This window comes from Palaemon carinicauda, chromosome 31 (genome assembly GCF_036898095.1).
Source record: "Palaemon carinicauda isolate YSFRI2023 chromosome 31, ASM3689809v2, whole genome shotgun sequence".
NCBI classification, from domain to species: domain Eukaryota; kingdom Metazoa; phylum Arthropoda; class Malacostraca; order Decapoda; family Palaemonidae; genus Palaemon; species Palaemon carinicauda.
In genome coordinates this window covers 25,230,825-25,255,959 of record NC_090755.1, presented here as the reverse complement: position 1 = coordinate 25,255,959, position 25,135 = coordinate 25,230,825, and the positions used below count along the sequence as shown (strand labels likewise).

The window sequence follows — 25,135 nt, the reverse complement described above, 5'->3', positions numbered from 1 at the left end:
GGTTCGAGAGGCTTTAATCAGCGAACAGACGTTCCCTCCGTGGTTTCGGACGTATCTAACCAAGATCGCCCCACCCACACGAAGACGAGAGAGCCCATTTATTCCTCGTCTGCGGAAGATGTTTCTCGAAAGAAACCTTGGACCAAGGTCTCGCGGCCTCTTAAACGCAAGTCGGTCCCTTCCGCGCAAGTCCAACGGCCCAGTTGTAGCCACTGGGTCAGTTCGGACTCGCTGCAGTCTTCCGATGACTGCACACCTCCTAAGAGAGGCAAAGCGGTACCGCATCAGGCAGTAACACCGTCTGTTGCCGCACCTGCTACTGTAGACCCTAAGTGGTCTTTGCTGCAGACCATGCAGACGCAGTTAACGTCATTAATGCAGGACTTTCGTGCGGAGAAGGTTGACGCTGCACCAACCGCTAGCCTACAACCACCCACGGTTGTGCGTCCATTGGACGCTGAGGCTACCTTCTCCCGCACTCCAGCTGTGAGAGTCCCGCCACCCATGCGTTCCAGTGTACCCTGCCAGCCGCATGTTGACGTTCAGCGACGCACGGAACCTTCCGTTGACGTTCGCGAGTTACAACAACAACCTAAGTTGTTTTGTTTTGACGCGGTGCGTCAACCTCCGCAACCCAGTGTGGTTACCACTACTCGCCCACAGCAGACTAGACAGTCTGGAGTAGACGCTTTGCGCCCCCGCGCTGCTATGGTTGTTGCCAGCTCACAGACTGGGCAACAGTTCCATGACGTTGCGTCCGGTTCAGTCACGCATGCACCCGTGCTGCCGGACTCAGCTGACCAGCCAATTCCTACTCCTTTGCCGCTTCCTCCTCAGTATTCAGATGATGGACTCTCTGATGATGACGACGCTGCACACATTGACGACCCGCATACGGACATCGACGAACCCAAGACCACGCAACCCTCCTTGGACTTTAGGAAAGTTCTTGCACCGTTCAGGGAGATGTATCCTGATCAGTTTGTTTCTGCGGCCCCACGCTCTCCTCCATCTGAGTTCGCTTTAGGCACGCAGTCATCCGCGCCTGCCTTTACGAAGCTCGTCCTCGCCCGCTCGTCTAAGAGAGCTTTACGAGTGTTGGGAGAATGGATGCAGTCCAAAAAGCACCTTGGGAAGACAGCATTCACGTTTCCCCCTGCGAGACTCTCTTCCAGATCGAGCGTCTGGTATGCCACGGGAGAAGTTCTCGGCTTGGGAGTTCCTGCCTCTGCCCAGGGCGACTTCTCAAGTCTAGTAGACTCTCCCCGCAGGCTAGCCATGAGACGCTCCAAGGTTTGTTGGACTCCTTCAGACTTAGACCATCTGATGAAAGGAGTGTTCAGAGCCTTCGAGGTTTTTAACTTTTTGGATTGGTGTTTGGGAGTGTTGAGCAGGAAGATCTCCCCTTCTGACAAGGAAACTTCCATGCTCATTATGTCCTGCATGGACAAGGCCATACGGGACGGTTCCAGTGAGCTTGCGGCTTCGTTCGTTTCCGGGGTCCTCAAGAAACGGGAAAACCTTTGCTCCTTCTTGTCAGCTGGAGTTACACAGTGTCAGAGATCGGAACTTATGTTTGCTCCTCTCTCAAAGTGCCTTTTCCCAGAGGAGTTGATAAAGGAGATTGCTGCCTCCTTGATTCAAAAAGACACGCATGACCTGGTTGCGTCCTCTGCCCGCAAAGCCACCCCTTTGCCTACCTTGTCTAGACCCAGGATGGACACTCCAGCGTCCAGATTCATTCCGCCCTTTCGTGGCAGAGCCTCCAGCAGAGGAGGTGCTCGTGCCGAAGGGAGACGTGGGAATAAGAAGAAAGGTACCAAGTCCTTTAAGGGCAGAGTCTGACTGCCACCTTCTTCAGACAGCAGTGGGAGCCAGACTCAAGAACTTTTGGCAGACCTGGGAGAAAAGGGGCGCAGATGCACAATCTGTGAAGTTGCTCAGAGAAAGGTACAAGATCCCGTTTGTACGCAAACCCCCTCTAGCAACGTCTCCCATCGATCTCTCTCCCAGGTACAGAGAGGAGGACAAGAGACTAGCTTTGAAGCAAGAGGTGTCTCTCTTACTAGAAAAGGGAGCGGTAGTCAAAGTCCGGGACCATCAATCAACCGTCTCTTCTTAGTAGTAAAGAAGACAGGAGGGTGGAGGCCGGTGCTAGACGTCAGTGCGCTGAATGTCTTTGTCACAAAGCAGACGTTCGCCATGGAGACCACAAAGTCTGTTCTAGCAGCGGTCAGGAAGGAAGACTGGATGGTCTCTTTAGACCTAAGGGACGCTTACTTTCACGTCCCCATCCACCCAGATTCCCAACCTTTTCTGAGGTTCGTTTACGATAAGGTTGTCTACCAATTTCAAGCCCTGTGCTTTGGCCTAAGCACGGCTCCTCTTGTCTTTACGAAACTGATGAGGAATATTGCCAAATTCCTGCATTTAGCGGACATCAGAGCCTCCCTCTATTTGGACGACTGGCTTCTAAGAGCTTCTTCCAGTCGTCGCTGTCTGGAGAATCTAAAGTGGGCTCTAGATCAGACCAAGGAATTGGGTCTCCTGGTCAATATGGAAAAGTCCCAACTGGTCCCATCCCAAACTATAGTGTACTTAGGGATGGAGATTCACAGTCAAGCTTTTCGGGCTTTTCCGTCGGCCCCCAGAACAAGTCAAGCCCAAGGATGCATCCAGAACATGCTAAAGAAGGACCGATGTTCAGTCAGACAGTGGATGAGTCTGATAGGGACGCTTTCATCCCTGGAACAGTTCATTTCGTTAGGGAGACTGCACCTCCGTCCCCTTCAATTTCACCTAGCTGTTCACTGGAAAAAGGACAAGACGCTAGAAGCGGTCTCGATCCCCATTTCCGAGAAGATGAAGTCATCACTGACTTGGTGGAAGGACAACATCAACCTCAGAGAGGGTCTGCCCCTGGCTGTTCAGACCCCCAACCACGTTCTCTTCTCGGACGCATCGGACACGGGCTGGGGTGCGACATTAGACGGTCGGGAATGCTCGGGAACTTGGAACTCGAATCAAAGAACGTTACATATCAACTGCAAGGAGCTACTGGCAGTTCATCTGGCCTTGAAAAGCTTCAAGTCCCTCCTTCTAGGCAAGGTGGTGGAGGTGAACTCAGACAACACCACGGCCTTGGCGTACATCTCCAAGCAAGGAGGGACCCATTCTATGACGTTGTACGAGATCGCAAGGGACCTCCTCACCTGGTCAAGAGATCTAAACCTTTCTCTAGTAACGAGGTTCATTCAAGGCAACATGAATGTCATGGCGGATTGCCTCAGTCGGAAGGGTCAAATCATCCCAACAGAATGGACCCTACACAAGGATGTGTGCAAGAGACTATGGGCCACATGGGGCCAACCTACCATAGATCTCTTTGCAACCTCGATGACCAAGAGGCTCCCAATTTATTGCTCGCCAATCCCGGACCCAGCAGCAGTTCATATAGATGCCTTTCTACTGGATTGGTCCCATCTAGACCTTTATGCATTCCCCCCGTTCAAGATTGTCAACAAGGTACTGCAGAAGTTCGCCTCTCACGAAGGGACAAGGTTGACGTTAGTTGCTCCCCTCTGGCCCGCGAGAGAATGGTTCACCGAGGTACTTCAATGGCTGGTGGACGTTCCCAGAACTCTTCCTCTAAGAGTGGACCTTCTACGTCAGCCACACGTAAAGAAGGTACACCCAGGCCTCCACGCTCTTCGTCTGACTGCCTTCAGACTATCGAAAGACTCTCGAGAGCTAGAGGCTTTTCGAAGGAGGCAGCCAGGGCGATTGCTAGAGCAAGGAGGACATCCACTCTTAGAGTCTACCAGTCGAAGTGGGAAGTCTTCCGAAACTGGTGCAAGTCGGTATCAGTATCCTCAACCAGTACCTCTGTAACCCAAATAGCTGACTTCCTATTATACCTGAGGAAGGAAAGATCTCTTTCAGCTCCCACGATCAAAGGTTACAGAAGCATGTTGGCAGCAGTCTTCTGTCACAGAGGCTTAGATGTTTCTAACAACAAAGATCTACAGGACCTCCTTAAGTCTTTTGAGACCTCGAAGGAGCGTCGTTTGGCTACACCGGGTTGGAATTTAGACGTGGTACTAAGATTCCTTATGTCAGAAAGGTTCGAGCCACTACAATCAGCCTCCTTTAAAGATCTCACTTTAAAGACTCTTTTCCTCGATTGCTTAGCAACAGCTAAAAGAGTCAGTGAGATACACGCCTTCAGCAGGAACATCGGATTTTCATCTGAAACGGCTACATGTTCTTTACAGCTTGGTTTTCTAGCCAAAAACGAGCTACCTTCTCGTCCTTGGCCGAAATCGTTCGATATTCCAAGCCTTTCAAATTTGGTTGGAAATGAACTAGAAAAAGTCTTATGCCCTGTTAGAGCTCTTAAGTTCTATTTAAGACAAACTAAACCTTTACGAGGACAGTCAGAAGCTTTATGGTGTGCTATTAAGAAACCTTCTTTACTTATGTCAAAGAATGCAGTTTCCTATTATATCAGACTGTTGATACGAGAAGCTCATTCCCATCTGAATGAGGAAGACCATGCTTTGCTGAAGGTATGGACACATGAAGTTAGAGCTGTCGCAACTTCAGTGGCCTTTAAACAAAATAGATCTCTGCAGAGTATAATGGACGCAACCTATTGGAGAAGCAAGTCAGTGTTCGCGTCTTTTTATCTTAAAGATGTCCAGTCTCTTTATGAGAACTGCTACACCCTGGGACCATTCGTAGCAGCGAGTGCAGTAGTGGGTGAGGGCTCAACCACTACATTCCCCTAATTCCATAACCTTTTTTAATCTTTCTCTTGAAATGTTTTTTATTGTTGTTTTTTGGGTTGTCCGGAAGGCTAAGAAGCCTTTCGCATCCTGGTTGATTTGGCGGGTGGTCAAATTCTTTTCTTGAGAAGCGCCTAGATTAGAGGTTTTGATGAGGTCCTTTAGTATGGGTGGCAACCCTTGATACTTCAGCTCCTAGGAGTCGCTCAGCATCCTAAGAGGATCGCGAGGCTCAGTAAGGAAGACGTACTTAAAAAAGGCAGAGTAATTGTTCAAGTCGACTTCCTTACCAGGTACTTATTTATTTTATGTTTGTTATTTTGAATAACTGCTAAAATGAAATACAAAATACTTAGCTCATAATAATGTAAACAAGTAATGCTGGTCTCTACCCACCCCCCTGGGTGTGAATCAGCTTATATAATCACCGGCTAAGTTTAATATTGAAAAATGTTATTTTTATTAATAAAATAAATTTTTGAATATACTTACCCGGTGATTATATATTAAAGGACCCTCCCTTCCTCCCCAATAGAGACCCAGTGGACCGAGGAGAAAATTGAGTTCTGTGTTTACATTGAGTACTGAGTACCTGCTTGACAGATGGCGCTGTTGATGTACACCCCCTACCTGCATAGCGATCGCTGGCGTATTTTGAACGTAGAGTTTTTCTGTCGGGCAGCAGAGCTGCAGCTTATATAATCACCGGGTAAGTATATTCAAAAATTTATTTTATTAATAAAAATAAAATTTTTCTAACAATACAAACTTTTAGCTATTGATATATACTTGCCCGCCAACTCTGTCCCCCATCAAATTTATACCTCTAAGCAAAGTGAAGCACAGTCACAGGTGTGTGGGAGAGAGGGGTTGCTAGGTACCCTCCCTACCTCCCGCTAACTAGCGAGATGGGTAGTTAACCCTCGCTAAATTCTAATGACTCGTCCTTTCAGCTTCACCGAAAGCAATACCCCTTTAAATAGCAAAAGGTTTGTATTGTTATAAAAAATACAAATTACTTCCAAATTTGTTATTTGTTCCGTAACCGAAATACAAACCACGCTATTTACAGAGGGTTTACCTTTTAGCGCAGCTGAAATGACGAGCCAATAGTTGTAACGAGGGTTAATTACCCCCGCGCTAGTTAGCGGGGGGTGGGGAAGGGTAGCTTGCTACCCCTCCCCCTCCACACACCGGTGACTTGCTTCACTTCACTTTTGGCTCGGCGGTGATCAGACGTGTCTGCTCATCGCCCTCGTGACAGCCTTTAATTTTCTGCTTTTTCTTTTCAGCGTGTGTGTTGGTTGGAAGTTGACCTTCAGTTATTTCTTTACAATGCGTACATGCCCTGGAGTTGCCGATCATCCTTGTGGGACTTTCATGTCGGACGTAAATACGGATCCGCACACCCTCTGCCCTCAATGTCGGGGCCGACGGTGTGACCAGGAGAACATGTGCTGTGAGTGCAGGGAGTGGTCTGCCTCCCAGTGGGAGAGGTTTGGCCGTCGGCGTAAGAAGAAGTCCAAGAGAGACCGTTCTCCTCCGGGGTTAGCCTTGAAGGAGGAAGGTTCTCGGGACTCTTCTTCCGCCGCCCAAACCTCCTCCGAAGCTCCCCCTCGTCCGCCTCCTAAGGAGAGTCGGCCGAGTGGGAGCGCAGGCCCTTGTTCTGTTTCCCGACCTTCGGTGGGGGGAGAGGGCGTCGCCTCCCATAGCGAGGCGGTTCCCCCTCCTCCTCCGGGGAGGTTATTGATAATGCCTTATCCAGTGATGATCTTTTACAGTTTTGGTCGTCCCTGGGGCTTAAGGGCTTGCCCTCCAGGGTCGCTCTTATTGACCTTGTCTCGTTGGGGGCCGCTGTTAAGCAGTCGCCGGCGGTAGCAGAGGTAGACCCTCTGTCTATTGTCGACATCGTGGTGACAGAGGCCTCCGACGTGGCAGGGCCTTCCGCCGCAGGTGCTGTTGCGGGTGATGGTGCTAAAGACTCTCCTCCTCCTTCCGTACATCTTTCGAAGGGGGAAGTGAGTCCTTCGGTCTCGGCTGCTGCTCAGCTTCCTTCTGAGGGAAGTGCTTTAACGGAGACTCCCCTTCGGAGGACCGATGGTCCCGACGATCTTCCCCGAGGCCGCCTCCGCCGTAAGGCTCACCGTCCGCTACGCCACAAGGGCCTCCCTTCCCCTTATAGGGGGACTAAGAGGCGCCTTTTTGGGTCTTCATCCTCCGGGGGGGACTCTCCTCGTCAGCCTCAACCTACAGCTCCGCCCTCCTTGAACCTCTCTGCAGACCGCTCACCATCTCCTGCCAGATCTTCGCATTCTGGAGAACTCGTCACCCGACGGGCAACGGTCCCTTCGGGGCTAAGGGATCCTTCTCTTACGCGAGCAGTGCTAGCGCACAAGCGCTCTCCTGCTCGCCAGCGCTCTCCTGCTCGCCGACGCTCACCTGCTCGTCGGCTCTCTCCTGATGTTCGCCCCCCTCGCCAGCGCTCTCCTGCTCGTCAGCTCTCTTCCGAGCGTCAGCGCTCATTTGAGGACCATCGCCCTGCGGTCTCTGACCACCCTTTAGTTCCTGCTGAACTCCCTGCTCACCATCTGCCTGGTCCTGTGGCTACGCAACATCGTGCTGCGTGTGTGTCAAAAACACATGTTCGCCAACGCGCCAGCGATCTCCCAGTTCCTGCTCGTGAACGCGCTGCGCCACCTGTCCTTTCACATGACACGTGTCGACCTTCTGCTCGCCAGCGATCTCCAGCTCGCCAGCGATCACCTACGCGCCAGCGATTACCTCCTCGCCAGCGTTCACCTGCTTGCCAGCGCACACAGGCGATCTTAGTATCGCCTATTCAACAGCGACAGCTAGCGCGCCAACGTTCTCCAACGCTCCTGAAGGAGCATGGTTCGCCAGCTTCTAGCTCGCCATCGCGCGATCGCCCGCCTGCGCATGCTGCTCGCCATCGCTCGCCATTGCACGATCGCCCTCCTGCGCATGCTGCTCGCCATTGCTCGACCCTGCACGATCGCCCTCCTGCGGATGCTGATCACCATCGCACCCCATCACGCGATTGCCCACCTGCGCATGCTGCTCGCCATCGCTCGTCATCACGCGATCGCCCTCCTGCGCATGCTACTCGCCATCGCTCGCCCGTGCACGATCGCCCTCCTGCGGATGCTGATCACCATCGCACCCCATCACGCGATCATTCACCTGCGCATGCTGCTCGCCATCGCTTACCATTACGCTGTCATTCACCTGCGCATGCTGCTCACCATCGCACGCCAGTGCGTCGACATGCCACATCGCGCCATCGCCAACTTGAGCGACTGCACTCACCAGCTCATCATCGATCGCCTGTGGATCTACATCGCCAGCGATCTTCCTCACCTACGCGGCAGCGTGTTCCCTCGCTGTCGCGCCAACGCTTGCGTTCGTCACCTCGGACACGCGTTCATTTACCTGCCCACCCTCGCGCCCACTCGCCTGCGCGCCCGCGCGACCGCTCGCCTGCGCGCCCGCGCGACCGCTCGCCTGCGCGCCCGCGCGACCGCTCGCCTGCGCGCCCGCGCGACCGCTCGCCTGCGCGCCCGCGCGACCGCTCGCCCGCGCGCCCGCGCGACCGCTCGCCCGCTCGCCCGCGCGACCGCTCGCCCGCGCGACCGCTCGCCCGCGCGCCCGCGCGCCCGCGCGCCCGCGCGCCCGCGCGACCGCTCGACCGCTCGACTGTGCGCCCGCGCGATCATCCACCTGCGCGCCCGCGCGATCGCTCGCCCGCGCTCCCGCGTGACCATTCGCCCTCGCGCGACTATCGTTCGCGTCGAATTCCGCAGCCGGTGGTAGCAGCAGGAACGCGTGCTCCTAGACGGCACTTGGGATCACCTCCATCCAAACACAGGTTGGTAGTGCAGAACGAGGAGAGGTTAGTACATCATTCTTCCCCACCTTCTTTTCAGGCAGGTACCGTCGTGTCCACTCCAAAGGATCGCCCGATCCCTTTCCCTTTAGCGAGGATTTCGGACTCTGTGTCCTTGGAGCAGCAGACTTGGTTTGGTCCTCTGGCACGGGCGTTAGTGAGGGTTTTGAAACCAGCACTCGCCGGCCAGGGTAACAAACCAACGGCTGTCTCTCCTACGCTGAAGAGAAAGAGAGGAGTGAGACTTCGTGGTGACTTCCCCCAGGGTGAAGTTGGTTCCCAAGAGGTCGGTCGCGAAGGTCCCTTCTCCTGCACGAGTACTCTCTCCTTCTCCCGTGGACGAGGCCTTTCCGTCCTCAGGTGAGTCCAGTGGGGCGGTAATCTTCCCCTCGGCACCAGGGGGAGAGACTTCGCTTCAGGCAGGAGAATCGTCTCGTGAGGAAGGGGCCCCTCGAACCTCGTTGTTGGGATCCTGTATCCCTCCCAGGAGGGAATCCAAGGATTCCAAGACCGTCCCTAAATCCTCTGCAAGGATTCGTCAGGAACCCACGACTACCCAGGGGAATGTCCATATATCACCCCAGGAAGAGATTCCTGGGGCAGGAGACTTAGCTGCCAGCCCGCAGGGAGGAGAACAGCAAGAATCCGAACATGCCTTCTGGCAGGTCCTAAGCCTGATAAGGCAACTTAACAGGCTTACGGATCCAGTCATCGCCCCCCGTGAAGGCAAAGACACGATTCTGGATAAAGTGTTTGACGTTCGGAAGGCCCCTAAGACCAGTGCAGCTCTGCCCTGGTCTCGGGGGCTGAAGAGCGCCATGGCTAGGGCCAACGCTCAGCTCGCACTTCTTGCCTCCTCCAGTCGTTCCGCTGCCGGGAACAAACTCATCCCTCCTCCTCGCCTCCAGCAGAGGAGGTATTTCGAGATCCTGGGTGAGCACAACCTCGCTCTTTCTCTCCATCACTCTGTGGAGGAGCTGGCGAAGGGAGTTCCCCTTGAGAAACTCTCTGCCCGGCAGGTGTCGTTCTCGGTGGCAGAGATCCTTAACCACGAGAAGGTCGGTAAGTGTGCCATGCAGGCCACTTCGTGGCTGGACTTCTGGCTAGGATCTCTGGGCATCCTATTGCGATCGGAGGACTTGTCCAAGGAGACCAATAGGAAGGCCCTAGAGACCTTCTTGCTCTCGGGCACCCGCTCCATCGAGTTTTTGGCGCACCAGGTTACCACCCTGTGGGCCAACTCGGTGTTGAAGCGTCGCGATGCTGTGTCCGAGAGATTCCATCCGAAGGTCCCCGCCGTAGATGTGTGTAGGCTCCGATATGCTTCCCTTCTGGGGGAGAGCCTGTTTGAGCCTCAAGACATGGAGCGAACGGCTGAGAGGTGGAGGAAATCCAGCACGGACTCCCTCCTCCACAGGGCCCTTACAACTCGGCCCTATAAGCCTCCAGCCCCGCCACAACAGCAGCAACAGCCTCGTAAGGCTCCCAAACAGGCACCGGCAGCTAAGAATGTGGTGTCTAAGCCCCAGCCCTTTCCAGCCAAGGTCAAGAGGGGCGGTAAGTCCTCCAGGGGACGCAAGACTCCTAGGGGTGGCGGCCGCGGCCGCAAGCCCTAGGGGTGGCAGTCCCCCTGCATGTCCACCTGTGGGGGGATGCCTTCAGCGTTGCGTCCGCAGGTGGCAGCAACACGGGGCCGATGCTTGGACGGTCTCTGTGATCGGCCAAGGTTATCGCGTCCCGTTCACAACATCTCAACCTCCCCTGACAGCGAATCCAATGTCGTTGAGCTCCTATGCCACGGGATCGGCAAAGGGGCTGGCCCTTCAGGCCGAAGTCGAGACCATGCTCGAGAAGGGTGCTCTCCAGGAGGTCGTGGACGGCTCCCCAGGCTTCTTCAGTCGACTCTTTCTTGTAGAGAAGGCTACTGGAGGCTGGAGACCCGTCATCGATCTCTCAGCTCTGAACAGGTTTGTCAAACAAACCCGGTTCAGCATGGAGACAGCAGACACGGTCAGACTTGCGGTGAGACCACAAGACTTCATGTGTACACTGGATCTAAAGGACGCGTACTTCCAGATCCCAATCCATCCGTCTTCCAGGAAGTACCTGAGATTCTGCCTAGACAACAAGATCTACCAGTTCAAGGTGCTGTGTTTCGGTCTCTCCACAGCTCCTCGGGTGTTCACCCTGATTTCATCTTGGGCGCACAGGAACGGCATTCGTCTCCTTCGTTACTTGGACGATTGGCTGATCCTAGCAGACTCGGAGTCGACCCTTCTTCGGCACCGAGACAGGCTTCTGGATCTTTGCCAGGATCTGGGGATCGTGGTAAACCTCGAGAAGTCCTCTCTGCAGCCGTCCCAACGACTGGTTTATCTAGGCATGCTAATAGACACCAATCTCCACAAAGCCTTTCTATCAGACGACCAGATAGCAAGGCTGAGGAGGGTGGCGGAACCCTTCCTCAGGCGAAAAGAACTCCCCGCCCAATCGTGGTTGCGTCTCTTAGGCCACCTATCCTCCCTGGCCCGTCTGGTTCCAAACAGCCGCCTCAGGATGAGATCCCTTCAATTGCGGCTCAAGTCCCGGTGGAATCAAGGATCCGATTCCCCGGACATTCGGATCCCAATGGGGTCTCTGGAACAGACGGACTTGCGGTGGTGGCTGGCCGACGAGAACCTGCGGAAGGGAGTGAGTCTTCTCGTCCTCCCCCCGGAATTGACTCTGTTTTCGGACGCGTCAAAAGAAGGGTGGGGGGCGCACGTTCTGAACCAGAGGGCCTCAGGCCTTTGGTCAGAATCAGAAAAGTGCCTACACATCAACCTGCTAGAATTGAAGGCCGTCTTTCTGGCTCTTCAGCAGTTCCAACGGTCCCTGGCGGGTCACTCCGTGGTGGTGATGAGCGACAACACCACGGTAGTGGCTTATATCAACAAGCAGGGAGGCACTTTTTCGCAACAGCTATCCCATCCTGCAGTAGAGACTCTGAGGTGGACCGAAACCCACTCGATAACACTATCAGCTCGCTTCATTCCTGGCAAGAGGAATGTGCTCGCCGACAGTCTGAGCAGGGCTTCGCAGATAGTGAGTACCGAGTGGTCTTTGGATCCTCATATAGCCAACAAAGTCCTGACTTTGTGGGGTTCCCCGACTGTGGACTTGTTTGCGACAGCCTTGAACTTCAAGCTGCCCCTGTACTTCTCACCAGTCCCGGACCCCAAGGCACTCTGGCAAGATGCTTTCCAGCAACGGTGGGACAACATCGACGTGTACGCCTTCCCACCGTTCTGTCTGATGAGAAGGGTGCTCAACAGGACCAGACTATCGGTCAACTGTTCCATGACTCTGGTAGCTCCGCTATGGCATCACGCGGAATGGTTTCCGGACCTTCTGCAACTCCTGACGGAACTCCCAAGGGAGCTTCCTCCACGACACGAGCTTCTCAGACAACCCCACTCCGGCGTCCCTCACAGGGCCGTAGCCTCGCTTTGGCTTCACGCCTGGAGACTATCCAGCGTCTCCTCGCGGAGAGAGGCTTTTCGCAACAGGTTGCGGAGAGAATGTCTCGGCACCTGCGAAGGCTTAGGGAGTCTACCAAGCAAAGTGGAGAATCTTTTGTGGTTGGTGTCGTGGAAGGGGTATCTCTCCACTCGATGCCACTATTCCAGCAATAGCGGACTTCCTCGTGTATCTGCGGGAAGAAATGCGCCTTTCTGTCTCGGCAGTGAAAGGCTATCGCTCAGCCTTAAGCTTGTCCTTCAGATTGAAGGGCGTGGATATTTCTTCATCGCTAGAACTCTCTTTACTCATATGTAGCTATGAGCTTACCTGCCCCCAGTCGGAAGTGAGACCTCCTCCTTGGAACGTGGTTCGAGTCCTCAGGTCTCTTAAGAGACCTCCCTTCGAGCCATTACGCCAGGCCTCCGATCGCCACCTGTCTTGGAAGACGGCTTTCCCACTCGCCTTGGCTTCGGCCAAGCGAGTTAGTGAACTTCATGGTCTCTCGTACGACATCGCCCATTCAAGGGGATGGGGGGAGGGAACGTTCAGGTTCGTCCCTGAGTTTGTGGCCAAGACTCAGAATCCTGGAGTGCCGGATCCTCGGTTCGACTCTTTCAGGATCGCGAGTCTCCGTTCTGTAACAAACGACCCAGACCAGCTGCTACTATGTCCAGTGAGGAGTCTGAGGCACTACTTGAAGAGAACGGCTGCAGTCCCTCCTCATGTGCGAGCTTTGTTTGTGAGCACAGGCAGGACAAAGAGGAGGGTCACCAGGAACACCATCTCAGCTTGGATTCGAAGGGTTATCCACCATGCCCTGAATCTTGACCCTCCTCCGTCACGTCGCCCTCGGGCCCACGATGTCAGGGGTATTGCTACATCCCTGGTCCTCAAGAGAAACTTCTCTGTGACGCAGGTACTTCAAGCTGGGGTCTGGAAGCGTCAAACGACCTTCACAGCCCACTACCTGCAAGACGTGACCCACAGGAGCCTCGATACGTTTTCTATTGCCCATGTGGTGGCTGCACAACAGCTGGTCTAACCTCAGGCTCCTTTTTGGACAAGTAGCAGTAGGTTGAGGGCGTTGTTACCCGGTCTTAGTCTGCTTGAATGAAAGAGTATGTCTGACCCTTACTTCTTTCTTCATTCTCCCCTCTCTTGGGGAAGCAGCATCCTGGTCCTCGCATAGCTGACCTCGACCTCTGCAGGTAACCCATGCTTCTTTGTGCTCCTAGTATTAAGCTTAATACTGTTGCGTCTCCCATACCCTGACGAGGTGGTATGGGGAACGTCCTATCCTAGAATTCCTATCTGAAGGTCTCAAGGTCAACTTCATAGGACGAGTCACACTCTCCTCCTCACACTGCTTATGTAGGCCACTCGTTCCTAGCGATGCTAGGAACTTGTGAGGTACAGGGGCTCCCTCTCTTTAGTGCTGCTCACTGAGGGATCGAGCCCCCGGGCAAGCCGAAGTCAGTAAGGCTGGGGACTTTCCACCCTTCCTAAGGGGTAAGTCACCCTCTGTAAATAGCGTGGTTTGTATTTCGGTTACGGAACAAATGACAAATTCGAAGATAATTTGTATTTTTCCTAACCATACAAACCTTAGCTATTTACACATATGTGCCCGCCATCCCTGACCCCCAAGTCAAGTCCTACCTCTAAGTGAAGTGAAGCAAGTCACCGGTGTGTGGAGGGGGGAGGGGTAGCAAGCTACCCTTCCCCACCCCCCGCTAACTAGTGCGGGGGTAATTAACCCTCGTTAATACTATTGGCTCGTCATTTCAGCTGCGCTAAAAGGTAAACCCTCTGTAAATAGCTAAGGTTTGTATGGTTAGGAAAAATACAAATTATCTTCGAATTTGTCATATTCAATGCAATGAGAAATGGCTGATAAGGAAGGCACCTGGTTTGAAACAAATTCAATCACTGATGCCACACCCTCACAAATTACTGGCTCGCTCTCCAGTTCCACCCTCTTACTCTCTTGTTGCTTTTTCTCACAAGAAGTACCTTAGCTTGGCTATGAAGGAGGCCATATGGGAATAGTCCATCCTGACAGGATGTGTGCATGTCAATCACAGTGTATAGCAGCAATGTCTGGCATATGAATGTGGAAGGGCCTCAGCTCATATGCCATGTTTAGAATGTTGGAAAACCTTTATACAGAAAATACGCCTTGAATTTTATCTCAATAATGATGGTGTGAAACAAAAGTTAGAATAATTTTGTATACAATTTCTGAAATACACCCAATTTATGTAGAAACAGAGTGAGACAAATATAGAAACAAAGTGGTAAGGAGGTGGAGAAAGAAGGTAAGCCAATAATCTTTGGAGCGATGGCATAAATAAAGGAATATGTTTAGAATATGTACCCTCCTGCATTGGTTCTTTCTTGCTGTATTGAGTACAGTACAGGAAAAACACAGATTTGGTTAAAACCTTGTGATATTTATGTTACTGTATACAATATAGATAACTTTATAATTTTACTGTTATGATCACTATTTTCTCTTATCATTATCACCAGGTAAGACTGTTGGTTTCACACTCAAGAGCCATACTTGCGGTGAGTTGACTTCTCATAATGTTGGGGAAACTGTTACTCTCCGAGGATTCTTACAGTATCAGCGTATGGGAAAATTTGCAGTTCTCCGGGATTCTGCTGGACTAACACAGATACTTTTGAGGGATGAGGTTAGTTTATCCTACTTGAGTTTGCTAAATAATAGAGGTTGGAAGTTTGTGTTGCCATTACAAGTTTGTTACTTTTTCATAAGGAGATTGGTGTTACCTTTATAACTTTGCTACTTATTTGAGTGATGGTTGGAGTGACCATCTTAGTTTTCTATTTACTTTTGAGAAGGTTAATGAGACCTTTATTAGCTTAATACTTATATGAAAGAATGTTACCCTATTATTATTATTATCATTTGCCAAGCTACAACCTTAGTTGGAAAAGCATGATGCTATAAGCCCAACAGCCCTAACAGGGAAAATAGCTTTTGAGGAAAGGAAATAAACTAGAAGAGAATTTTAAGAACAATAACAATATTAAAGTAAATCTTTCATATAACTATAAAAACTTTCAAATAACAAGAGGAAGAGATAGAAGATGGAATAGTGTGCCTGAGTGTACTCTCAAGCAAGAGAACTCTAATCCAAGACAGTGGAAGACCATGGTACAGAGGCCATGGCACTACCCAAGACTAGAGAAAAAAGGTTTGATTTTGGAGTGTCCTCCTAGAAGGGCTGCTTACCATAGCTAAAGAGTCTCCTCAACCCTTACCAAGAGAAAAGTAGCCACTGAACAACTAGGGTGCAATAGTTAACCCCTTGAACAAAGAAGAATTGTTTGGTAATTTCAGTGCTGTCAGATGTATGAGGACAGAGGAGAAGGTGGAAAGAATGAATAGGCCAGACTATTCTGTGTATGAGGTCAATAGGAAAATGAACCGTAACCAGAGAGAGGGATTCAATGTAATACTGTCTGGCCAGTCAAAGGAGTCAATAACTCTCTAGCGGGAGTATCCTCTATTTGTTGAATACTAATTTGAAAGATGGTTAGTTTGGCCTTATTAGGCCTTTATTAATATGCTTTTTATTTGCTAGAAGGTTATGAAGACCATTATTATCTGGCTTCTTATATTAGAGGGTAGTTTGTGTTGGCCTACTGGAAAGTTTAGTTACTGCTTATTTTAGAGAGTTTAGTGTTGTTATTATATAAGTTTGCTGTCTATTTGAAGGAGTATGTTGATTTTTTTCAATAGAAGTTGTCTTTCTATATAATATACCTGTTATTTTCCAAATTGTTATTTGTTTTTCCACATAATGCAAACTATTGGCCGTCAATAGGAGTATGGCTTGAATGAAACTGGAAACGGCTGTTAAACTTTAACAAGGTAAACAATGGTTGACTTCCAAATGCGAGGTAGACTGCACCCACTTAACAGGTAGAGCAAACTTCACTTTGACTTTGGCTGCAACTCTGTATACTTGTACATTACTATGTCCGTAGTTTAACAGACACTTATTTTTAAATATTAAACTTAGCCAGTGAATATATATATAGCTTACGTCTCCGACGGTCGACAAATTCCAAAAACTCGCGAGCGATCGCCATGAAGGCTGCCGGGTGTGCCCACCAGCGCCGACTATTGGCCAGATACCGCACATACTTCTCAACCAAACCAGTTCTTCTCTGTCGGTGGTAGTGACAGCATTGGTTCCGCTCGCGCTTAACCTCAAGTTTCTACTGATTGGTGAAGTACTTGTTCATGGTTTTATGGCTTTCGCCGTGTTGGATTATTCTCAAGCAATACGATCTTCAAAAGAAATTCTTTTGAAAGGAGAGGAAAATTTTTTACCCTTGCTTTTTTAATCTCACTCTGGATTTTCCATAGAGAAAAGATGGCCGACCCTTCCCTCAGTGTACGGAAGTGTGTTAAAGGCTTTTAGTAATTATTTTATCACTTTATAAATTATTGTTGATATTTATAGATTTACCTCTATATATTTTATATCTCACCCGCCTTTATTAGGCCTCTTCGATTCCCTTTCCATTTATACTAAACACCGAGATAAATTTTATATTTTTGTTTAGAAGCGACCTATGCCTATTCTTTGTAGGCGGTACGGACTTGGAAAGCAAAGTTAAACAACGTTGAGCCCATTCAACTTTTATAGCCTATTTGTTTAGATTGATGAGATGAATATTTTTAGAATATATTTTAAGAAATTTATTCTTTGAATATTCTTCGTGCTGTTTTGAAAGATGAACTAACATTTGGTTTATTTATGCTACGCAGTTTGCATTCTATCGTTACGATAGAGAAAGAGAGAATCACAGTTTCACTTTGCAGAAAGAGTAAATCGTTTTTGACGTTTTGTTCATTCTTCTTACAAACGGAAGTTTATTTAGATACTAATTTAAAGGAACATGTTGATTTTCAATTTCTTAGTCATTTTAGTATTTTCCTTTAGTCAAATAACCTTTTATTGACGAAGAGTGCGTGAGCCTTTCTCTTGTGAGTGGAGAGAGAGAGAGAGAGAGAGAGAGAGAGAGAGAGACGATCCAAATCTTTAGTCTCGCTGATATTTACTCTCGTCCCAAGTCTCTGTACGGGGAGAGAGAGAGAGAGAGAGAGAGAGAGAGAGAGAGAGATATAACGTTCTAGTTTTTATTCTCATCCCAAGGCACTGTACGGTGAGAGATTGAAAACGTTGTCCTTAAGTGATTTAGTTTTAGTCTCCTCCCAAGTCACTGATCTTTTTAACTTTATATATTTCCGTTTTATTCTATATATATGTATATGTTTATTAATTTTTGCATGTGTGTTTCATTTTGTACTAATGAGCTTACATTATACGACATTTTTCGCAATTCTAACCTTTTGATTTAAGGGAGAATTGCGTTCTTCAGGTAGAAATCAGCTTTATTCATGTCTAAGGTGAAATTATTAAAAAATGCAATGTCAGTGAAGAAAGTGCGAAAAACATGTTCAGTGTTGCGGAGGGTTTGTTTGTTCGTGCTTGTCACTTGCCTAGTCCGAGACCTCTTTCAGGCTCCCCTACACCAGGGAGAAGGAATGTCGTAGGACCTAAGGGAGTGAGAGGTGTAAACCAACGAACAGACGTTCCCTCAAATGTATCAGACGTTGCTCTTCAAGCACGTCCTTGCCATAAGACAGGAGAGACGAAGTTCTCCTCGTCTTCCGATGATTCGTCTCTTTAAAAACCTGGGCGAAAGGTTTCGAGATGGTTGAAACGTTAATTAGTTCCTTCAGAACAAGTTCAACGTCCTAGCTGTAGTCATCATGAGAGTCCCGTTCATAGCGATGACGTTCATGTACAGACGTTTCCGACGTCACGATCTATTCAGAGTGCGCAGCGTGATGTTGAGCTGCAGTCACCGCAGACTCGACGTGACGTTGAGCGGTAGACGCCGTAGACACGACGTGACGTTGAGCGCCAGTCACCGTAGTCACGATATAGCATCGAACAGCAGTCACCGCTGTTACTACGTGACGTTTGAACGTCAGCCACCGCAGTCACAGGTTGAACCGAAGTTAAGTGTTATGCAAGATATGCTGTTAAAGCTTTCTTCTTTAATAGAAGCTTACGATCCTGTTCCTGTGCGAAAGGATCCTTTGCTTTTTGTACGTCACGGTTCTGGGATACGTGATTCAGGTCTTCAACCTTCTAAACGAGCTTTGTTACGTCACGCTGACGTTATTCCTAGTGTCAGCTTTGCTGTTAAACGAGATGCGGAGCATAAATCTCGATGTAACTTTGATCTACAGTCAGTTAATTTGAGTCATAACTTTGATCAGCAGTCACTGCAGTTCCTCCGAGACTTTGAACGTCAGCCACCGCAGTCACAGCGTGACGTTGAGCTGCAGACACCGCAGACACGACGTGACGTTGAGCGGTAGACACCGTAGACACGACGTGACGTCGAGGGTCAGTCACCGTAGTCACGATATAGCATCGAACAGCAGTCACCGCTGTTACTACGTGACGTTTGAACGTCAGTCACTTCTGTCACGACGTGTAGTAGAATAACATTCTCTGCAGTCACAACGTGACATCGACCCTCCAACTATAACTTCTGTTCATATACAAGTTGATGTAGCCTGTCAGGCTTTTCCTTCACGTCATTCTGAATATAAATCTCCTTCTCGCAAGACTTTAGATTTATCAGATGATGTTTCTTCTGAAGAAGTTGATGACCCCCTTTCAACTAATGTACCTTTGGGGATTCATTCAGAAGAGGAGTAACCTAGGGTTGTCCGACAATCCCTTGTTTTTAAAATTATGAATTTCTTTTGGGAAATTTTGTCCCACTCGTTTTGTAACGGCTGCTCCGCCGTCTGAGTTTACTCTTGGCATGACTTTCTTCGACTCCTACATTTACGAAGTCAGTTCTCTCTTTTTCTTCCAAGAGAGCCATGCTCTTACTGGGAGACTGGTTGGAATCCAGGAGAAGTTTAGGAAAGTCTGCTTTTGCTTTTCCTCCTTCTTAATTTGCTTCTCGCTCGAGCGTCTGGTGTGAAACAGGAGAAGTTCTCGGCTTGGGAGTACCTGCCTCTGCCCAGGGAGACTTCTTAAGCCTAGTGGACTCCCCTCGTCGTCTAGCCATGAGACGCTCCAAGATTTTATGGTCTGCTTCAGAGCTAGACCATCTCCTGATAGGAGTTTTTTTTTTTTTTTTTTGTCCCTGGGAGCCTTAAGTAAGAAGTGCTGTACAAATTATGTCATGCATGAACAAGGCTATAAGGGATGGCTCCAATGAACTGGCAGCCACGTTCACTGCAGGAGTACTTAAGATGTAAGTGCACTCAATGTGTTCATTGTCAAGACAAAGTTCACGATGAAGACTACCAAATCTGTCTTGGCAGCAGTAAGGGAAGGCGACTGGATGGTCTCTCTCGACCTTCAGGATGCATACTTCCACATCCCGATTCATCCAAACTTTCTACAATATCTGAGGTTTGTGGACGGGAAAGTAGTGTACCAATTTCGAGCACTGTGCTTCGGCCTCAGTCCTGCTCCTCTTGTTTTTACAAGGCTCTTGCAAAATGTAGCAAGCTTTCTACATTTTTTTTCAGTGATCAGAGCCTCCCTTTATTTTGACGACTGGCTAATCAGGGCGTCGTCATTAAATCGCTGTCTGGAGAACCTCAAATGGACATTAGACCTAACCAAGGAGCTAGGTCTCATAGTGAACGTAGAGAAGTCGTAACTTACTGTACTCCATCCCAGACTATTCTTTATTTGGGGATGGAGATACAGTGTCGAATTTTTCGGGCCTTTTCGTCTCCCACAAGAATGGAACAAGCTCTGTTAAAAGTCCGTCACTTGCAAGAGAAAAACAGTTGCTCTGTAAGAGTTTGAACAAGCCTCGTGGGAACTCTTTCATCGCTGGAGCAGTTTATCTCTCTGGGGAGACTCAACCTTTGCCCTCTCCAATTTCACCTAAACCATTGGAACAAGGAGAAGGGCTTAGAGAGTATCTCCATCCCAATCTCCAACTCAGTCTAGACATGTCAGACTTGGTGGGACAGCAACATCAGACTTCGAGAAGGTCTTTCTCTTGCTATCAAGAACCCAAACCATGTGTTGTATTCAGATGCATCGGATTTGCGTTAGGGAGCGCCACTGGACAGTCTGGAATGCTCGGGTCTTTGGTCCACGGATCAGAAGGAACTCCATTTAAGGCAAGTAACATCTCTCTTTTGACGAGATTTGTGCAAGGAGAAATGAATGTCTTAGCGGACTGCCTCAGCAGAAGAGGACAAGTCATCTCCATGGAGCGGACGTTGCGCAAGACTGTGTGCGAGAAGCTATGGATGACATGGGGTCAACCCACCATAGATCTTTTTGCGACTTCACTGTCAAAGAGACTCTCGACTTACTGCTTTCCAGTTCCAGATCCAGAGGCAGCCCACATAGACGCTTTCCTGCTGGACTGGTCTCGCCTAGACATCTTTGCCTTCCCACCATTCAAGATCCTAGACAAGGTTCTTCAGAAGTTCGCCTCTCACGAAGGGACCAGGTTGACGTTGGTTGCTCCCCTCTGGCCCGTGACTGAGTGGTTCACAGAGGTACTTCTATGGCTAGTAGACATTCCAAGAAGTCTACCGTTGCGGATGGATCTCCTGCGTCAGCCTCACATAAAGAGATTTCATCAAAGCCTCCCCGCGTTTCGTCTACCTGCCTTCAGACTATCGAAAGACTCTCTAGAGCTCGAGGGTTTTCGAAGGAGGCAGCTAGTGCGACCGCGAGGGCTAGAAGATCCTCTACCATCAGGATTTATCTATCTAAATGGGAGGTATTTAGAGACTGGGGCAAGTCCTCCTCTATTTCCTCTTCCAGTACCTCTGTAGCGCAGATTGCAGATTTTCTGCTTTATCTGAGAAATGGTCGCTCCCTTTCTGCATCTACCATTAAAGGCTACAGAAGCATGTTAGCTTCTGTTTTCAGGCATAGAAATTTGGATCTATCTAATAACAAAGATCTTCAAGACCTTCTTAAGTCTTTCGAGACTTCCAAGGAGAGTCATATTTCTACTCCTGCTTGGAACTTGGACGTGGTCCTGCAGTTCCTTATGTCAGACAGGTTTGAACCGTTAAGTTCGGCCTCCCTGAAGGATCTTACCCTCAAGACACTTTTCTTGGTGAGCTTGGCTTCTGCGAAAAAGGTTAGTGAGATACATGCTTTTAGCAAGAATATCGGCTTCTCCGCTAATAAAGCAGTATGCTCTCTTCAGCTTGGTTTTTTGGCCAAAAATGAACTTCCGTCTCGTCCATGGCCTAAATCGTTTGAACTTCCCAGTCTATCTGAGATTGTTGGGAATGAAGTTGAAAGAATGCTGTGCCCCATTAGAGCTCTTAGTTTTATTTATCTAGAACTAAACTGCTGTGAGGTTTTTTTCAGAGGCCTTATGGTGCGCCGTTAAAAGCCCTCTTTGCCTATGTCGAAGAATGCGTTGTCTTATTTTATTAAACTATTGATTAGAGAGGCACACTCTCATTTAAGTGAGAAGGATCGTAATTTGCTTAAAGTTAAGGCTCATGAAGTTAGAGCGGTAGCAACTTCAGTAGCATTTAAACAAAATAGATCCCTTAGAAGTATTATGGACGCAACCTTTTGGAGAAGCAAGTAGGTGTTCGCTTCATATTACTTGAAAGATGTCCAGACTCTTTATGAGGACTGCTACACGTTGGGACCATTCGTAGCAGCGAGTGCAGTAGTGGGTGAAGGTTCTACCACTACATTCTCTTAATCCCAATATCCTTTTAATCTTCCCTTGAAATTTTTAATCTTGTTTTGGGTTGTACGGGAGACTAAGAAGTCTTTCGCAATCTTTTGATTTGGCGGGTGGTCAAAATATTGTTTCTTGAGAGCGCCCAGATTAAGGGTATTGATGAGGTCCTGTTGTAGGGGTGTTCACCCTGATTATAACAGATCCTAGAAGTCTTTCAGCATCCTGAGAGGATCGCTGGGCTTCATAAGGATAGCGAACTAATGAGTCAGAGTATTCATCAGAGTCAGCTTCCTTATCAGGTACCTATACTTGAGTTTGTTTTTTTAATATTTGTCAAAAACTCTTGAGCATATACGCCTTTATTGTTTTAATACTGGTCTCTACCCACCACCATGGGTGTGAATCAGCTATATATATATTCACCGGCTAAGTTTAATATGTAAAAATGATATTTTCAATTTAAAATAAATTTTTGAATATACTTACCCGGTGAATATATATAATTAAAGGCCCTCCCTTCCTCCCCGATAGAGACCCCACGGACTGAGAAGAACTGGTTTGGTTGAGAAGTATATGCGGTATCTGGCCGATAGTCGGCGCTGGTGGGCACACCCGGCAGCCTTCATGGCGATCGCTCGCGAGTTTTTGGAATCTGTCGACCGTTGGAGACGTAAGCTATATATACTGTATATTCACCGGGTAAGTATATTCAAAAATTTATTTTAAATTGAAAATATCATTTTTATTTTCTCTTTCAAGAGTGTTTGTGATCTTGTTCTTCAGATAGCTACTCCAAGTGCAGCATGTGATAGCTACTCCAAGGGCAGACATGCTGCTTTTCTCAGGTAAAGCTGGTCGCCATTTTGGCCGGTATATGCGGAAGCCAGAAGTAGATCCTCATGAACTCTATTCTTTTTGCAGGGGCATATCTGTTCGTAGGCATCCCCTTGTGAGGAGTGCAGGGTGTGGCCTCCCTTGCAGTGTTGGAGTTTGTGAAGAAAAGAAGTAGAGGGGCTTGTATTTAGTGTTGGAACAAATGACAAAAAAATTGAAGAAATTTGTATTTTTCCTAATGATACAAACCTGTAGCTATTTATACAAATTGTCCTGCCATCATCCGTCCCCCAATAAGTCCTCCCTGCAATAAAAATTGATGAGACAACACAAGTGTGTGTGACCGGGTTAGAAGGGTACTCCTACTCCTCTCCCTTGCTAACTAGCGGTAGGGTAGTTTACACCTCGATAAAAATCTTATGGCTAGTCTTCCAGCTTTGCCGAAAGTATAATCCTTATGAATAGCTACAGTTGTTCCGTAACTGGAATACAAACCAACGCTATTTATAGGGGTATTACTTTCGGGGAAGCTAAAAGGACGAGCTGTTAAAATTTAGTGAGGGTTAACTACCCATCCTGCTAGTTAGGGGGGATATCTTGCAACTCCTGTCACTCACACGCTTGTAATTGAGCGCACTTTGCTTTTGGCTCGGATGGAGAGTGGTTGTCACCGCTCTTCCTCCTCACCTGTTTGGACTGCCATTAATCTTGACTTTTTAACTTTTTAACTTACATATATGAAAGTATACTTAATGTTTTTATATATATGTTGTAGGTTTTCTCAAGGACGGAAAACCTTCCCTTCCAACCTTTCTTCCTTGGTCATCGGTCTTCTCATTGGGGATGGCTTTCCGTGCAACAGGCTACCGCTGCTGGTGAATCATCATCATTGGGACACTCCTCTGTTTGGCTGTCATCGCCGCCTTCCCCTCTACATGTTCTTAGAAGAATCTGTTGGGGGAAGGGAGTGCTGCCTCTCACTTGTGGGCAGCCGGCAGTATACTCCGCTGGGGTAACACCTCTCCCGTTCGCGAGTTAGGTTTTGCTTCCGAATGGTCTCCTTCATTAAGTAAAATTACAACTTTTGTAATTTAACTTTCAGCTTCGTCTCTGTGGGGTCCCCCTTCTTCCCGCTGGAGGGTTGTGGTTCTCTTGAGTAGTTATTTTTCTTAGCTGAATTAATTAATTATACAGTAATTCTTGTTTGTTCTGTAACTGGAATACAAACCATGCTATTCAATAGGGGTATTACTTTCGGCGTAGCTGAAATGACGAGCCATTAATTTTTAACGAGGGTTTACTACCCACACCTATAGGTAGCGGGGGTAAGGGAGGGTAGCTTGCTACCCCCCCCCTCACACACCTGTGCTTGAGCTCTTTGCTCTCGGCTCGGATGGTGGTCGGACGTGTCCACTCTCATCCTCGTCGTCATAGGTAGGCATTATCGCTTTTTTCTTTCTTTTTCTAGTTACTGTGTATGTGAAGTTGTCCTCTACAACCATGGGCATCTGCCCTGGTTTTCCCGACCGCCCCTGTGGAATGTTCATGTCGACGGTCGAGACTGATCCTCACACCCTTTGTCTTTCTAGTAGGGGCCAACAGTGTGATAGTGCCAACAAGTGTAGTGAGTGTAGGGAGTGGTCTGCCTCCCAGTGGGAGAGGTTTTCACGACGACGGAAGAAGTCCAAACGGGATATTTCTCCTTCGAAGGTTGCTTCGAAGGGAGAAAAACCCTAGGCCTCTTCCTCCGTTGCCCAAACGTCCTCCGAAGCTCCCACTTGGTCGGTCTCTTTCGAGAGACCGTCGAGTGGTAGTGTAGACCAATTTATTTCTAACAACCTCGAGTCTCGAGAGATGACGTTGCTTCCCCTAGCGAAGCAGCTCCCTCCTTTGGTGGAAGGTCGTTCTTTTAAAGGACACGTCAACCTTCCACCCGACAGACCTGCCGACCTACCATTGCCGTTCCTGCATGGGCCTAACAAGGCTCCAACTGAACGTGCTATTGCAAGCCAACAACCTACGCACCCACGAAACCTGACAAGCACTCATCAGTAGCTCATCAGGCCCCATCACTACAGCGCGCAGATCTTTCTTCTCACTCTAACACGGCATCGTCAAGAGCGTACGCGCTAACTTGCGCATACGCTCCAACAAGCGCATAGCACATGCGCCAACGATCTCCTGCGCACACTGTGCTTACGCGCCAACAATCTCCTGTGAGCCAACACTCACCTGCGCGCCAGCGCTCTCCTGTGCGCCATCGTTCTCCTGCGCAACAGCCCTCTCCTGAGCGCCAGCGCTCTCCTATACGCCAGCGCTCTCCTATACGCCAGCGCTC

At 49.0% G+C, this 25,135-nt stretch overlaps 2 protein-coding genes across 6 annotated transcripts in view; both read left to right on the top strand.

The window, feature by feature from the left end:
• LOC137624358 (uncharacterized) overlaps positions 1-25,135 on the top strand; it is a 336,909-nt gene that overhangs the window by 132,604 nt on the left and 179,170 nt on the right. The window lies entirely within an intron of this gene.
• The window catches only part of LOC137625058 (aspartate--tRNA ligase, mitochondrial-like), a 68,060-nt gene that overhangs the window by 17,202 nt on the left and 25,723 nt on the right, over positions 1-25,135 (top strand). Inside the window, exon 2 of the mRNA XM_068355990.1 lies at positions 14,725-14,891. Coding sequence (XP_068212091.1) covers positions 14,725-14,891 — 167 coding nt within the window. The remainder of the gene's footprint in view (positions 1-14,724; positions 14,892-25,135) is intronic.